This window comes from Canis lupus, chromosome 23 (genome assembly GCF_048164855.1).
Source record: "Canis lupus baileyi chromosome 23, mCanLup2.hap1, whole genome shotgun sequence".
Taxonomy (NCBI): domain Eukaryota; kingdom Metazoa; phylum Chordata; class Mammalia; order Carnivora; family Canidae; genus Canis; species Canis lupus.
This window is the reverse complement of record NC_132860.1, coordinates 28,165,608-28,182,656: the sequence shown is the minus strand read 5'-3', so window position 1 is coordinate 28,182,656 and position 17,049 is coordinate 28,165,608. Positions and strand designations below refer to the sequence as shown.

General features: G+C 45.3%; 1 protein-coding gene and 1 long non-coding RNA gene across 6 annotated transcripts in view; one reads left to right on the top strand and one right to left on the bottom strand.

Annotated features, from left to right (window-relative positions):
• The window catches only part of XRRA1 (X-ray radiation resistance associated 1), a 63,997-nt gene that overhangs the window by 42,736 nt on the left and 4,212 nt on the right, over positions 1-17,049 (top strand). For 4 of the 5 annotated variants that reach the window (XM_072794626.1, XM_072794625.1, XM_072794629.1 and 1 more), the window contains 7 exons: positions 2,885-3,010; positions 9,534-9,627; positions 10,374-10,489; positions 12,304-12,648; positions 15,604-15,802; positions 16,606-16,721; positions 16,936-17,041. In XM_072794626.1, the coding sequence (XP_072650727.1) occupies positions 2,885-3,010; positions 9,534-9,627; positions 10,374-10,489; positions 12,304-12,648; positions 15,604-15,802; positions 16,606-16,721; positions 16,936-17,041 (1,102 nt within the window). The remainder of the gene's footprint in view (positions 1-2,884; positions 3,011-9,533; positions 9,628-10,373; positions 10,490-12,303; positions 12,649-15,603; positions 15,803-16,605; positions 16,722-16,935; positions 17,042-17,049) is intronic. The other variant, XM_072794627.1, reaches the window with a different exon arrangement.
• Positions 64-2,682, bottom strand: LOC140615008 (uncharacterized). The gene is made up of 3 exons (XR_012015690.1): positions 2,613-2,682; positions 1,618-1,701; positions 64-246 (listed from the first exon to the last, which is right to left on the bottom strand). It is a non-coding gene; the product is annotated as an uncharacterized lncRNA (long non-coding RNA).

Sequence of the window (17,049 nt, the reverse complement as noted above, 5' to 3'; positions counted from 1 at the left end):
TAAAACTGGGTGAGAAATTATATCAATTAACTGTTGCCACATAACCAATCCAACAATTACTGATTTAAAACAATAGCAATTTATTATTTCTCACAATTATTTGGGCTGGTTAGGTGTTCCACTGGTTTTGCCAGGGCTCATTCGTGCAGCTGGTTGGTTCACTGGGGCCTGGGTTCATGGACAGCTGGTATGGCATGGCATCTATACGGAGTCTTTTTATTATGGACATCTTTACAACATGGTGGCCTTAGGGTTCAAGAAGGGCAGGGGTGAATTGCAAGGCTCTGAAAGTCAAATGATGGCACTTCTGCCACATTCTATTGGTCAAAGCAAGTCATAAGTATGACAAGGCAGTACAGTTTTGATGCTCACCACCTAGAGGTAGCATAGACCCCACAAATTAAAGGCACAGTCCCCAGTAAGACTGCCCTCACTTCAGACGCTAGCTGTAAGTTTGGGAGTCCCCAAGCTACCCACACTTATGACAAACTGACTATAAATTCTAGAGTTCACACCAATTTCTCAGGCTCTATAATTTGGTGAACTATGAAGTAATTCATAGAACTCAGGACAGCACTATCTCTATGATCACAGCTTTAAAGGGTACAATACAAGTAAGGACCAGCCAAATGAAAAGTTGCATAATGTGAGGTCTAGGAGGGTCCCAAATGCAGAGCTTCTGTGCCCTCTCACTGTAGAATCAGGATTTGTCACCCTCCTAGCACATAAGGAAGCTCACTCAAGCCTCAGTGTCCAGAGCTTTTTTGGAGTTTCATTACATACGTATGACTGACTGAACCATTGGCCACATGATTGAACTTAATCTCTAGCCCTTCCCTCCCCTCCCCAGAGGTCAGGCTGCCTCAAAAATGCCAGCTCTCTAATCACCTGGTTGTCTTTCAGGTGCGGCCAGCCCCCATCTTGAATCATCTCATTAGCATAAGTTTAAGTGTGAACCCAGGGCTCATGGATAACAAAGGCATTCCTATCACTTAGGAATTTCCAAGAGTTTTGGAAGCTCAGTGCTAAAAACCTGGGACAAAGACCAGACAAATTCTTTATTATACAACAGCCAGTCTAGTTTCAAGGGCATAGAGATACAGACTCCACCTCTGAATGAGAGGAGCACCAAGGTCACATTGCCGAAGGTCATACGTATGGAACAGAGAAGCTTGTGACCATTAAACAGTCTGTCACAAAAGTCAAAGACAATTGGTAGGTTGTTCAGTGCTCAGATCCCAACTCTCTGGCATCTGAGAATGTAGACAGTGTGTTAGATGGTTGAGACTTGTAGTGGCCTTGTTTTGTAAAAGTCAGGTGTGTATGTATCCCTCATGCCCTCAGGTCAGGACACTTATGCCCCTGGATAGTGCTAGATACCACTGAGCCTCACTCTCTGGCTCTTTCTTTTCTGTATTACAGTCTGAATCGCCCTCTTCCGGGTCTCACAGACTTGCTCCAAATAGGGAATTGCACAGTGGAGGATACTGCCTTCCCAGACTGCCACCACTTTCTACTCTGGCCTCTTGTAGATTGCATTTGGATCGCCTGGAGAGGAGAGTTATAGAAATTCCCAAGCATGATCACTAGTTTTTGTTTTACTCACCCATGACTCACCTGCCCCATTCATGTGGGTATACAAGTTGGACCCTAGGAGGGCACAAAATATGTAACTCCAAGTCGGTGCTCCACTAATGTTCACTGAATGAACAAGTGAAATTTAAGTGACTTGCTCAAGATTACACAGCAATGAATGGAGCTTAGAACAGAATCTAGTTCATTTGCATCCAGTTAGTAGCCCAGCATCTACCCTGTAACTTCTTTTGGTCCCATCTAGCTTAAGGAATCAGTGAGTGAACCAAGTCAGGCATGGTTAACCCGGTACCTTCTACTTTATGCTAAATGAAACATGTTGATCCTGATGCAGGCTGGGTTGTGCTAAAAAAACCACGACCTTATAAGTGACCTGGGTATACCAGGTCACGTTCAGGTCCAAAGGCTTGCTGGAAGTCATCCAAGATTTAACCATTGGTTTATTCTGGAATGAAAAGTCTCCATTGTAGGATGTGAACTAGCCCATCAGAGCAGGTACTCAAGGCTCAGGTCTCTTGTGCTTTCCACCTTCCTACTAGGAAAAGCCCCCTTTAAAATGCAAGCACCTGCTCAATTGGATGAGTGTGCAACTCTTGATCTCAGGTTTGCTAGTTCAAGCCCCACAATGGGTATGGAGATTATTTAAAAATAAAACAATCTGGGTAACCCAGGTACCTCAGCGGTTTAGCACCGCCTTCAGCCCAGGTTGTGGTCCTGGAGACTCAGGATCGAGTCCCACGTCAGGCTTCCTGCATGGAATGGAGTCTGCTTCTCCCTCTGCCTGTGTCTGTGCCTCTCTCTCTCTCTCTTGCTCTCTCTCTCTTTCTGTCTCTCATGAATAAATAAATCTTAAAAAAAAATAAAACAATCCATAAAAAAAATAAGTAAAATAAAATGCAAACACTGCCCTTTGCCTTTTAAAGAAATTCTAGCCCAACTGTAGTGAAGGGCCATTTCAGAATAAGCTGCTATAATACAGAAAGTGATAGGTGGAAGAAAAGAGCTTCTGATGTCTATACCTCTGCTATATTATCATTTGGCCTCAGAGAACCTGAAACTGGAACTCTGGGTGCCAGAGAACTAGCTCATTATGTGACCTCAGAGAACTTGGAACCAGAACTCTGGGCCTTTGGTAACATCCCCCATTACGATCCTAGATGTCTCTTTTAGCCAAGCCTCTCTAGAGTGGTCATTCTTTCCATCACCCTCCGTAAGAAGGGTCTGCTGACCCTTGGCAGCATTTAGCTTGTTATCAGCAGGACGCTTTGACATAGGCCTTTTTTCCTTCTAGGCAACCAAGGTACGTGCATTTCCTCCCATATTCGAGATTCTTCCTGTGAAGTCACTGAAGATCAGGAACCAGACGCTGGCCCCGCCCTTTCCAGAGCTGAGGTACCTTAGCCTGGCCTACAACAAGGTGATTCTTCTCTTGCTTCTCTACCAATTTCCTCAGGGGCACAGTTGGGAGGTTGGGATGCATGTGCTCTGGCCTGAGGTCAACCCTACAATTCCCAGTATTACAGATATGTGGGCTCTAGAATTCTCAGGGTGAGGGAAGTGGAGAGAGTGCAGGCCAGGGCAGGAGTCCATCCATTCAGTCACAGATATTTATTGAATACCACGTGCCAGACTATTATGTACGAGGTATATAGCTATGCAAAGAAAGATTGGGCCTCTTGTTTTTTGGAGCTTATCACCCATAGGGAAGACTGATACAGGACAAACGGTCTTGCTATAAGCATGCTTAATGTTTTGAAGAAATTTACAGTACTATAAAGTGTGACAAGGGCAGTTTAACCTAATATTTGGGATCAAGGAAGGTTCTTAAGAGAAGGGTTTAGTGAGGTGAAGTGTGAGGAAAGAGTGAAATGAGAAATGTTCTAGCCTATGGGAACAGCAGATGTAAAGTCCATGGGACAAATTTAACATCTTTCTCCTTCATGTTTTGTGTTAACATATTTTCCAATATCCATGTGCTGATTGACTTCTATAAACCGCATCAGCAGGTACTCTGATTACATTCCTTCTAAGGCAAGCAGTTGGTACAGCCATACTTCCCAAGTGTTTTCTTCCTAAGAGTTTTATAATTTTAGCTTTGACATTCAAGACTTTGATCCCATTTGAGTTTATCTTTATATGTGGTGTGAGAAAGGTGTCCAACTTCATTCTTTGTATGTGGATATGCAGTTTCCTCAACACCATTGATCAAAGACTATTCTTTACCCATTGAATGGTCTTCTCACCCTTGTCAGTAATAAGTGGACCATAGATATGTTATGAGTCCCTCTTTTATTCTTGAAATTGGTCATTTGTATCTTTTATTGATCCAAAATAGTTAGAAGTTGTCTCTTCTATTGACTTAAAAAAAAAAAAAACTAACTGCTGATTTCATTGGGTTTCTCTACTTATCTGTTTTCCCATTTCATTGATTTCTGCTCATAACTTGATTTCTGTCCTACTCACATGAGTTTAATTTGTTCCTCTCTTTCTAGTTTCCTAACTGGTATAATTTTAGATCATTGATTTAGACCTTTTTCTTCTTTTAAACATAAGCATATAAAGCTATAAACTTTTTCTCTAAGTACTGTTTTCGCTACATCCTACAAATTATGATTTGTGTTTTTACTTTCATTCTATTAAACTTTTAAAATTCTTGTTGTGGTTTCTTCTTTTTCCCATGAGTTGTTTAGGTAAGTGAAATGCTTCATTTCCAAATATATGGAGATCTTCTAGATGTCTTATTATTTCTACTTTAATTATTTTGGTGTTAGATAAGATAACCTGTAAGATTTCATTCTTCTGGGATGCCTGGGTGGCTCAGTGGTTGGGCGCCTGCCTTCAGCTCAGGTCGTGATCCTGGGATCTGGGATCGATCCGCATTGGGCTCCCTGTGGGGAGCCTGCTTCTTCTGCCTGTGTCTCTGCCTCTCTCTCAGTCTGTGTCTCTCATGAATAAATAAATAAATCTTTAAAAAAAAAGATTTTAAAAAAATAAAAATAAAACACAAAATAAAATAAAAAGATTTCATTTTTCTGATATCTATTAAAACTTGTTTTATGTCCAATCCTATATTCTATCTTGGTAAATGTTCTGTATACACTTCTTAAAAATGTGTATTCTGGAGTTTGAGGGAATAGTGTTCTATAAAAAAAAAAAATAGTGTTCTATAAATATCAATTAAGTTAAGATGGTTGGTATTATAACTCAGATCATTTCTGTATTATTGTTTGTCTCTTTGTTCTACCAATATCTAGAGCAACATATTAACTCCACTCTCTGTGTGAATCTATTTATTTCTTCCTTTAGTTCTGTCAGTTTTTGCTGCATGTATTTTGAAGTTTCACTACCAGGTACATAAACACTTAGAATTTTTATATCTGCCTGATGTGTTGATCCTTTTATTATTATGATTTGTCTCCCTGTGCCTCGAACAAAATTTCGTCTTGATATATGTATGTCTTGCCTGATTTTTTTTTTTCTTGCCTGATTTTAATATAGATACACAACTTTCTTATGCTTGCTATTTACATAGTCTCTGTCCTTTTACTTTCAACCTCTTTACAGTTTTGTATTTCAAGTCTGTCTCTTTGGGACAGCATATAGTTGTTTCTTGCTGGGATATCAGAATGTTTTTTCTCTGTGTTCCTGCTCTGTCCTCAGCTTGCAGCCTTCCCTGTGCTCCTGTACTTCAGGAAGATTTATCTCCACTAAACCACTAGAGTTCCTCTTGCCCAGCAGGAGACTGTTTTTACTTGTTACCTTGTGCTTGTTTGTGTGGTGGTAGAGGGCCAAAGGGAAGGTCCAGCCCCACTCTTAAGTAGACCCTGGGTTCCTGTGTCTTAAGGATGGGCATTCTCAACAGTCCCACCCCTCTGCAAGCAGTCTGAGACCTGTCAGGCAGTGGGCCCAGGTTGGTTTCCTGCCACTACCCAGGGAGCAGCAGGTTTTAGTTTTTTCCCTCTCCCAGATGCAGGACCTGGGGCCTGACAGGGATTGCTGACCTCCCTCAGAAACTTCAGTCTTGGGTGGCTCAAGTCATGATCCTGGGGTCCTGGGATCGAACCCTGCATCAGGCTCCTTGCAGGGAGCCTGCTTCTCCCTCTGTCTATGTCTCTGCCTCTCTATGTGTGTCTCTCATGAATAAATAAATAAAATCTTTTTTAAAAAGAAAAGAAACTTCAGGCTTTTGTTCCCTAGGGAGAGGGGTGCCTTTCTGACAGTGGCAGTGGCCCTCTTCCTCCAGGCCTACACCCCAGGGACAGCTTTCTCCAGTCTTCCTCCCTGATTCCAGTCTTCTGCATATAAGTAGCCATGAATTCTCCTTCTGTCTGCAGCTTTTGAGAGTTCTTTTCTCCTGTGCTAGCCCATACTTAGCCTTTAGCAACTCATTCTTCCAATTGTTTATATGGCACTTGCCATTTCTTCCTCCCATGTTCTGCCACATGTGGGCCAGTGTCCGTGTCCCATCTCTCGTTGGAGGTGCCTTTCTTTCCTTAGATTTCAGTCCACATAATTGCCCTGAGACCCTAGCTCTGTGTTAGATGCAACAAAAGTTATGATGTTATAGGTTATTCTCTGTTTTCTTGTTGTTAGGAGAGGAGCAATACTCTATTTTTCTGCATGCCTACTTGAGGTTTTTTTTTTGTTTGTTTTTTGTTTAAGATTTTATTTATTTATTCATGAGAGACACAGAGAGGGAAAGACATAGGCAGAGGGAGAAGCAGGCTCCCTATGGGAAGCCTGACTCAGGACTTGATCCCAGGACCCTGGGATCATGACCTGAGTCAAAGGCAGATGCTCAACCACTGAGCCACCCAGGCACCCCTAACTATCAGTTTTAATTATAACTGTCTTCAACTTTTTAGTCGCCTGATTTGGGTTTTTTTAAATTTTATATATTTATTTATTCATGAGAGACACAGAGAGAAAGGCAGAGATATAGGCAGAGGGAGAGCCAGGCTCCTTGCATGGAGCCTGTTGTGGGACTCAATCCCAGGACTCCGGGATCACAACCTGAGCCAAAGTTAGACAGATACTCAACCACTGATCGATCCAGGTGCCCTTTACCCATCTGATTTAGATGATTAGATTTTGTATCCTGACAAAATTAAATTTAACCCCCCCATTCTGTTTTGAGTGCTTCTTGACCATCTGATTTACATATAAGAGACACTGCACCCACCCTCTTTAACTATCATTTTATAATTATTTATCAACATATATTAAACTTCTTTGTAGGTTCATCCTCCTTCCCTCTTTCCCTAGAGTCTAGATAAGAATTCAGCAAACGCTTTCTATAAAGAGCCAGATAAATATATTACTCTGTCACAACTACTCAACTCTGTCCTTGTAGCACAAAGGGCAATATGTAAATGGATGAGCGTGGCAGTGTTCCGATGAAACTTTATTAAGCAGATGGGAGGATGAATTTGTCCCACAGGCTTTATCTGCTGACCTTGGTTTTTGTATAGCCTTTAAGCTAAGACTGAGTCTTAGATTTTTAAATGGTTGAAAAAATCAAAAGGAGGATAATACTTCATGACACATTAAAATTATACAAAATTCAAATTTCAGAGTCCGTAACTAAAGTTTTGTTGGAAAAGAGCCATCACACTTATTTATGAATTGTCTCTGGGTGTTTTTATGCTACAACAGCACAGTTGAGTAGTTGCAGCACAGATGGTATGGCCTGTAAAGCCTAAAACATTTACTCTTTGGTCCTTGACAGAAAAGGTGTGTCAAATCCTGACCTAGAGGATTTGAGTTAGAGTTAGAGTTGCTTGAGGCCTGCTCCTGGTCCCTTCTCTCCTCTCACTTTGGACTCTCTCCCCAGGGATAGCTTCACATGCCCACTGGCCCATGAATGGTGGCTCACAAATTTATAATTCCAAAACAAACCCTCTTGTATACTCCAGGCCAGTATATCTACTGCCTCCCTGGATCTCTACTGGGAGGTCTCAAAGATACCTCCGAAGTACATGTCTCCCAAGTGAATTAATGATCTTCGAATTTGAGGTTCTTCCATTTCCCTGTATCTTAGAGAATAGCTCCATCGTGGGTGCAGTTTGCTCAAGCCAAAATCTGGCTGTCGTCTTTAATGTTTCTCCTTTGCATCCCTCCTTATCCCACGCATCTAATCTGTGACCAGGTCTTGTCCTATTTAGGTCCTCATATTTCTGAAGATCCATGTAATAGATTCCCAGGGACCAAGATCTTTCTAGCTTTTGGCTGGTCCCTATTTGCATCTCCAGCCTTATTTTCCCTCTGGTGTTAATCAAAGCGGCCTTTTTACGTCCCTCCAACAGGCTTTCCTCCTCCTTCCTGTGAGGCCTTTCACACATTGTTCTTTGCATGGAACACGTTAGAAGGAGCACTCACTGCACCATGAACTGCTGCCACACACTTTAAATACCCAGTGACCTCACACAGTAGAAGTCTATTTCTTGCTTTCACAAAATCCATTGTCAGTATTCCAGGTAGGCTGATGGCCTCAAACATGATCTTCCAGAGACCCAGGTCGCTCCTGGCTGTGGCTCTGTCATCCCATAGGACTTTAAGGGGATTTTATTGACTCCTCTGCATCTGGTAGATAGATGGCTGAGCAGGGGAGAGGGGTGAGAAATGTAGAGGGTCACATAGGAGATTTCAAATGGGCTATGACAAGAAATGATCCCTTTCACCATGGTTGCCTATAACATGAATCACATGATTGTATCTAGCTGCCTGGGAGGCATGAAGATAGGCTACCTGTGTGCCTCTGTGTGCCTAGAAATTAGAGGAAACGATTTTGGTGTCCCTACCTCCTCTTCATCCTTCAAATCTCAGGGAAGCCTTCCCTATCTCCCTGCCTGGACCAAATCACCCTAGGATTTTACACACCCTCTCTTGTGGCACCAATCACAGCTGTAGAGCTACATCCTTCACATTACTATTTCAATGTGTGTTTCCCACTAGGCAGTGCTCCTAGAGGACAGTTCTAGCTGTTTAGCTCATTTCCAACCCAGTTCTTGGCATATGTAGGCATTTATTAATATTTACTGATTGGATGAACACAAAGGAAAGAGAATGAATGGTTAATTGCCCAGTGGGCATAGAGTGCTACCCACTGGGGCTCCAGAAGAAGCTAAACCAAAGAGCCCACCCTCTCGCAGTCCTCAGGCCTTATTGCCTTCCACGGGTCCTGAGTCCGATCCAGTAACTTTCAGGCATCTGAAAGGCCCCTGCCCCACCCTCGGCCCTTCTGATACTGTTCTGCTGCTAACAGGCACCCTCCCAAGGGTGTTCCAACCACTCTGCTCAACAAAGATTGGGTATTTTTCACCCTTCAGAGGCTGGCCTCATGGTAGTAGAGCAGTCCCTGGGTCTAGACAATGTGAGGTCTTCCTTATCATTGGTTCTGCTTATGCCTTAGATTAATGTGTCCCCCCCCCCCACCTGCCTGCCCCCCGTCCCTCCCCAGCTCAGTGTCCATGACAGGCTTTAACGAAAGAGACCATCAGGGATGCTGTTGACGGGCTGGTGGGGTGTGTAGAGGTTATGTTGAGGAAGGCACAGTATCAGACACGTTGTATCCTCAGGTCAAAGTCTATGCCCTGCCAAACTTCTAGACTCCCTGTGGGACACTATCTACATGTTTTTGTTCCTTTTTTGTCACCAACATCTTTCAAGGCAACTTTCTGGTGTGGAGAAGAAAAAACAATTCTTAACTTTCAAATATGAAAAGTAATGTGGAATTTCAGACAGGATCCTGATTCTGTGGGTGTGAGTGGGTAAAACTGCAGGATAGACACTGGCCAGCACTGAGTCTGAGCATAGCAGCATCACTTACCCGACTGCACTGAAGCCCCAGTAAGCACGCAGCCCTGCAGTGTGGGGCCTGGTGGCACTGGGACAGAGGTGGGGCAGTGTTGACCTGAAGCTCTTCCCTGTGTTCCTTACAGATCGCAAAGGAAGATGCCATCCTGCCAGTAGCTCTTTTCCCGTCTCTCTGCGAGCTCATCTTTCATAACAACCCTCTGGTGGCCCATACACGAGGTATGGTGCCTACAAACCTGCACCCCCATCCTGGTGGCCAGGGGCAGTCTGGGCACCCTCAACCCCACCTCATCGATGCTGAGCCCTGGGCTCTGCTCTGTGTCATGGGTGGACAAAGTTCATGGTGCATTTGGGGATGGAGAGAACAACACACTGCTGAGCACCTGCTCTGTACCAGCTTATCTGACAGCAACCCTGTGAGGCAGGCATCATTGTCCCCATGCTCAGTGAAGGATACTGAGGACCAGGGAGGTTCATGATCTACATATGGTCCCACAGCAAGAAAGAGGCAGAGCTGGGAATGGAATACAGAATTAGCTAGATCCTGCATGAGATCTTTAAGTGACTCCCAGCTTTGTTGAACAGGTCTGTTGTGGCCTCACTTTCTACTCCCCAGCTGTGAGGGGTGCAAGGCCCTCCCCTCCCAGAGCATCATGGGTGCAGTGGATGCTACATCAGCATGACACTTTGGAGGCACATTAGAATCCTAGGTCCTAGTGTGACATCAACAGAGTTCTCACCCTTGCTTTACACCATCCTTATTGCCTTGGGCAAATTTCTTAACTTCTCTATGCTTCAGTTTCCTCACCTATTGAATGGAAATGATATAGGTACCTATCTCTTGGGGTTGGTGTGGGAATGATACAAGTTAATACATGTCTGGCAGATTGAACAGTGTTGGACACATAGTAAGCCCCTAGTAAATATCCGTTGATAGTAACCGTACTTCCCCATCATGGCTCCAGGGATCCCTCCACTGCTGAAAAGCTTCCTCCAGGAGCGGCTGGGGATCCACTTGATTCGAAGGAAGATAGTAAAAGCTAAGCATCATATTTTGATGCCTCGGAAGGACTCTCGGAAGGTAAGTCCTCAGGCAGGACTGCCAAGCCCGGAGGAAGTGGAGCCCATCTTAATGGATGTGAACTGACCTGGGGAGAGTGCCCTCTCACACTCATCATGGATTCCTTCTGTTGGGTCTGTAGTACTGGCATTGTCTTCTTTCAACATCTGTTACATACAGATAAACCCAGAAGGGACAAAACAGTCATGGAATCCTACCCCCAACTGTTACAGAGAAACTGAGACCCCAAGAAGGAGCTGTGATGTAGGGGAGAAACCAGTCTGAAGACCCAGGGATGAGCCTGGTGTCATCCCTTTCCATGGCTGCCTGAACTTGAGCAAGAGCTTCACTCTCTGAGCTTCAGCTTCTCAACTCCAAGCTTCCTTCATCTAGAGAAGCATTAGATAGAAAAATATGTTGTAAACCCTCAAGCCCACACCTGCGTGAGTTCTAACCATGTGTAGGAGTCATGAATGGCTGCACCTGGCCTAGAATACACATCTGCCTGTCTCAGGAAGCATTTCCTTATGTTGAGAGCAATCTGCTGCCCCAAACCAACCCCAGCCAGTGGTCTTAGACTTGCCTCTGGGATGCTGTAGAGTAAGTCACATCTCTCCTTCATCTGAAGGATTGCAGAAATTTCTGTGAAATACTCCTCCTTCCTGAACTTCAGCCTTCCTATAACAAAAAGCTAGACTGGGCATTGCTGATCTCAAAAGTTAAATAGCTATTCCCTTTCTACCCCTTATGCAGCCTGTCTCTGTCCAGCCAAACTAGTCTGTAGCCCTTAGAAGACCAGAGCAGGATTAAAAGCCAGAAATAGATAGAATTTCAAAAGGTTTCTGTCATCTTTCCCTTGCTTGTTGCCTCTAAGAATTGGACTGTCTTCTTTCCATTAGCCAGCCTGAGAGGGGTGCAGTCAGAGTGAGCCAGATGCTAAGTCCATAATCCTCTCTCCCAGGACAGTGGTCTTTTGCTAATTAATTAAGGAAGCTGAGAATTACAACAGGAAAGAAATTATTTCCTTGGCTCTGAACTCTGAGAGAGATTTGCCTTATAAAACTCCATAAGGTACCTGGGTGGCTCAATTGGTTAAGCATCTGCCTTCAGCCCAGGTCGTGATCCCAGGGTCCTGGGATTGAGCCCCACATCTGGCTCCCTGCTCAGTGGGGAACCTGCTTCTCCCTTTCCCACTGCCTGCTGCTGCTCCTGCTTGTGTCTTCTTTCTCTCTGTCAAATAAATAAAATCTGAAAGAAAGAAAGAAAGAAAGAAAGAAAGAAAGAAAGAAAGAAAGAAAGAAAGAAAAGGAAAGGAAAGGAAAGGAAAGGAAAGGAAAGGAAAGGAAAGGAAGAAAGAGAAAGAAAGAAAGAAACCTCAAAAATATAGGGACCAGCATCCTGAAAGGGACCTGGTGCTGCTGCCTCCCAGAAGGCACAGGACCATCTCCTCCAAGCCTTCCTAGGAGGAAAGTCGAGGGTACTATGTTAAACCTCAATCAGGAGAATACAGCTATTGAGAGCCAGAGTAAGTAATATGATCAGGGATGTAGAATGAGGCAGAGCCCAGGATGGAAATCAGATAGTCCAGGCTCTGCCACCAAATAATTCTGTGACCTTGGACAAGTCATTTTACCTCTCTGAGCCCTGGTATAAATAAAGCAACATGTACAGGGCACATTGTAGATGCCCAGTTAGTGTGATTTGGCTCCCTCCCTCTGCCTATGAGCCCTCATCCAGTACTCTGATCACTGTACCAACTAGCCTTAGTCTAGTGAGGTCCAGAAGGAGAGATTCTGATCAGGAAGCAAACCAATCTAGCCTTTCTCCTTTGACAGGTAAAAACCCAAGTCCCAAAGGTGCCAAAGCAGCCTCTAATTCTCCATCATCCACCTGTGACCATAGTCAAGTCTTCCTCAAAGGAGATGCTAGAGTCTGATGCAGGGCCAACTAAAGAGCCATTGGCTGCCAGAAGCAGTCCTCTGGAGCAGATGCCTGTCGAAGGCCTGGAGGGCCTTTCCCTGTCCCACCGGACCTTCGTGCCATTGCCTCCCATCTGCTCTGATTCCACCGTGCATAGTGAAGAGACCACATCCCAAGAGAATGACAGACCCAGCCACCTCAGCCCGGACCAGCCATCAGACGAGGACACCAAGAGCATGGAGTCCATATTCTTGACCCAGGTGCCTGGTTCCCCTTCCCCTGCCTTGTTCCTAGCTCCTAGGGGCTTCTGCACAACCCTGGCATTGCTGGATTGCTGTGGGCAGCCAGAAGTAAGCCCAGACAGGCCCAGAAACCAGAAGAAAGCACCCCTAACAGGACCTGCAAACTCCTCTGAGAGATCTGTTGATCCAAGACTACTGGTGGGGAGATCCAGGGAGATAAGTCATGGTCCTGTGGCACAGACAGCATCTGGGGTCTGGCTCGGGCATGGTTCTGATTGGTTTCTTGGAAGGTTTGCAGCTGCCTCTGCCTATCTGTATAAGGTCACATGAATTCTGCTGCTGCCTCGGAATACAGGGAATACAGATGGGCAAGATAAAGATCCTGTCCTTGAGAAGTCCTCAGTCTGATGAAGTTGTGCATGCAGTCAGTGCCGAGACCAAGGAAAACCCAGGGGCTGGGAGCCTGGAGGAAAGAAGGGTCCTCTGCCCAGACCAGGAGGGCTCCTGAAAGATGTTCCTTCCAATTAGCTGATCTTTGCAGGCTGAGTAGGCAGTGACAAGGTGAAAACATGGGCGGGAAGGGCATCCTGGGCAGAGCAAACAGCATGAAGCAGGCTACAGAGGACAGAAATTTAAGTGGCATGTGCAGAAACCACAAATGGTTCAGTGTCTGGGCAGCAGAAGGTGACATGTAGGAAAAAGGAACTATGAGGCTAGAAGAGATGGCAGGGTCCCTCGAATTTTGTCATTGTACTGTTGCCTTTCCTCATCTCTGTACCTCCAGTCTCACCTCTCCAGGCTTCCAGAGCTTTCCAAAATGTCCATGCATACATTTATGTTGGACTCCATCCCTTTTTTATTTTTTATTTATTTTTTTAAAAGACTTTATTTATTCATAGACACACAGAGAGAGGCAGAGACACAGGCAGAGGGAGAAGCAGGCTCCACACAGGGAGCCCGATGTGGGACTCGATCCCAGGTCTCCAGGATCATACCCTGGGCTGCAGGCGGCGCCAAACCGCTGCGCCACCGGGGCTGCCCTCCATCCCTTTTTTAAAGATGACTTCTGGTGACATACACATTTATATGGTGTAAAACTATCTTTATGAACTGTATCAGAAACTTTTAGAACAAAGCAGAGTCTAAGTAAATATTTAAAAACAAGCTTGAAAAGATATAAATAAAAATGAGTTTGGGAAAGTTGGATGAAAGGAAAATGTGGACAGGAGAGTAAATAAGGTCTCCATCACTGTAACCCACTCATCATGCACTGCTGCTCTCGTAACAGAGGTGTATTGCCAAAATGCAAGTGTGAGCTTCCTGGGAGCCAAAGGAATACAATCAACTGTGAGTCACCATGATGGAAAAAGCTTTTTTACCCTTGCCAACTTGCCGGGGCTGTGACTCCAGCACAATCTGGAATAGAAGCAGCAAGAGCAGATACATCTTGTTCCTCATCTTCGTGGGGAAGCTTTCAGTCTTTCACCATTAATTCTGATGTTAGTTGTGGGTTTTTCATAAATGTCCTTTGTCAGGTTGAGGAAGTTTCTTTCTATTCCTAGTTTGTTGAATTTTTTTTAAATCACGAAGTGGTGTTAGATTTTGCCAAATATAGTTTCTGTGTCCATTGAGTGATCATGTGATTTTTTTTTGTCCTTTATCTATCAGAATGGTGTATCATACTCATTGATTTCCAGATGTTTAACCAAACTTGTCTATACCTGGGATAAGTCCCACTTGATCATGGTATATAATCCTTTTTATATGTTGTCAGTTTGGTTTGCTAGTATATTTTTTAGGATTTTTGTGTTTATGTTCATAGGGATATTGGTCTGTATTGTCCTTCTGTGATGTCTTTCCTTACTTTTGGTTTCAGGGTAATAATTCAGAGAATGAGCTGTAAGATTAAGGAAGAGAATGAGCTCTCCTAATTTTTGGGAGAATTGGTGAAGGATTAGTGTTAATTCTTCTTTAAGTGTTTAGAAGAATTCATTAGTAAAGCCATCTGGTTCTTGGCTTTTCTTTGTGACAATTGTTGAAATTACCAATTTAGTCTCTACTTGTTCCAGGTCTGTTCAGATTTTTTATTTCTTCTTAACCACAAGCTTTAATGAAGGGTATAAACAATATCCCTACATGAAATTCAGGTCTCATAGATATGTTTCTTTAAAAACCATGAGGGTAGGGATCCCTGGGTGGCGCAGCGGTTAGCGCCTGCCTTCAGCCCAGGGCGCGATCCTGGAGACCCGGGATCGAATCCCACGTCGGGCTCCCGGGGCATGGAGCCTGCTTCTCCCTCTGCCTCTCTCTCTGCCTCTCTCTCTCTCTCTCTGTGTGACTATCATAAATAAATAAAAATTAAAAAAAAAAAACCATTAGGGTAGGCTAAAAGTGTGAGTTCAGACAGTGTTCACTCACCCCTTAAAACTCCTCTGTGGCTTGCCATCACAGTGAGGATAAAGAAAATACAAACAAAAACAAAGCAAACACCCTCAGGTTGGCTTTTAAAAGTCCTTACTGATCTGAGGCCTGCCTATTGCTCCAGTCGCCCATCTTTTCACCATATACCTCAACGATACCAACTCGGAGTTCTCCCAAATCCACCTTGCTGGTTCTTATGTGTGTTTCGGCCCCTGCTATTCCTGGTCTGTGGCAGTTCTCTCTCCCCATCACTCATAGCCCATCCCTCTCCCCTTCCCCACATGGAGATGGCTATCCTGCTTCTTCAAGACTTCAGGCAGGTTAAGGCCTCACTTCCTCCAGGAAGCTTCCTGGTCCCACAGGCAGGGTTCAGGCTTCCGGTGGGCTCACCCAGAACCTTTGTGCTCCCTTCTGTGGTGCTTACCAAAGTGCATGATCATTGTCTGCTTTCATGTCTGCCTCCTCTTACCTCAGTCTTGGTTCTTGCCCTTAACCGGGCCCGGCATAGGTACACACAGGGCTGATGCTTAGATGCTTTTCTTTTGGGCACAGGTGAACGAGCTGCCTCCCTCCATCCTCCCGAGGGATGATTCAGCCATGAAGAAGGAAGGGCAAAGACCACCCCATACAGCTCCCAGAGAGGTAAAGAGGGCTTGGAGGAAGCTCCCAACTGCCTCCCTCTCCAGCAAGTACCATGGCTACGAGGAGCTGCTGACAGCCAAGCCTGATCCAGCATTTATTGAGCCAAAGGGTATGTGAGGAGAATGGCTCCAAGGCGGGGGCCCTCAGTCCACAGCCCAGAGCAAGTCAGGGCAAAGCTAAAGCTGGTGGCATGCCTCATTTCCAGTCTGGAATGCTGCCCTCTGCATGAATGTCTTGTCAAAGGGCTCCTGAAGCTGTCCTGGTTGGGAGCCTCACATATCAGGACTCCTGGCCTGGGCCTTCATTGGATTTGGAGGAGCCACAGCTGTTTTGAGATTCCTGCAAGTCTAGGCCCAGCTGCTCTGGTTGGAAAAGTGTCTCCAGAAAGGGTTTGATGAGCAGACACCTAGACTGGCCAGATTTTTAAGCTCCTTCCCAGCCCAACTGAGCCCCAGATGGAACATCCCAAATCCTCTCTATGTGGTTTGAGGCAAGAGAGCGCTCTTTGAGCCCCTTGTTTTAGACTGATGTGTTAATGCTATTTGTGCTTCAAAGGGCCTGGCACTCAGCTGCGCTCTCAGATGTCAGTCCCTACAGTGTAACCCACTGTTAAATGGGTTGTTAAATGGCTGTTAAATGGGGTTACGTTGGGGTCAGTCCCTCTCCCCTTTCCAGTGCTACTGGTCCATTAGGATCTGTGCACATAGGGGACAAGTATTCACTGGATGAACGATGGAGGTTCGGGCCCTGCAGCAGATCAGGGAAAGATGGAGCAGCGTAGCGTGTTCCTCTGGGGCCTCTCAAATCCTTTCACCCAGGGCTACTGTGAGACCAGGGAAGGGAAAAATTGAGGGAGGCATCCAGTAGATGGAGGACAGGTACCTTGCCCCAAGCCTTGCCTTTTTGCCATAGGAATCCAGAAGAACACACAGGCGCTGCAGCACATGCTCAAGTACCCCCTGCTGTGCCGCTCTTCCAAGCCCAGGCTGGATAAGCTTCAGAAACACTATGTTCCCAAGGAGAAACGGGTAAATGGGCCAGCCCCACCTTGTTGAGTGTTCAGGTGGGTCCTCAGGATCCCCCAGGTAGAGATGTGGCTGTCACCTCAGGACCTTCTGAGGGCTGTGCTTTCCCAGTGCCCCCATGGGTTCTCCTGCTTGTTGCTGAGTCTGGATGAGGTGGTGAGGCCAAGAGAGGCTGAGCACTGGACTGGAGTGACAGGCTCCTCTTACCTTGCCTCAGGCCCAGAGGATCCCTGTTCCCCCACCTCGGAAGACTCGAGCCCAGCTGCTGGATGACATCCTCATTCGCATGCGGGATCCCCGGAACATTACTGAGGCTCCTCTAGGTACAGCA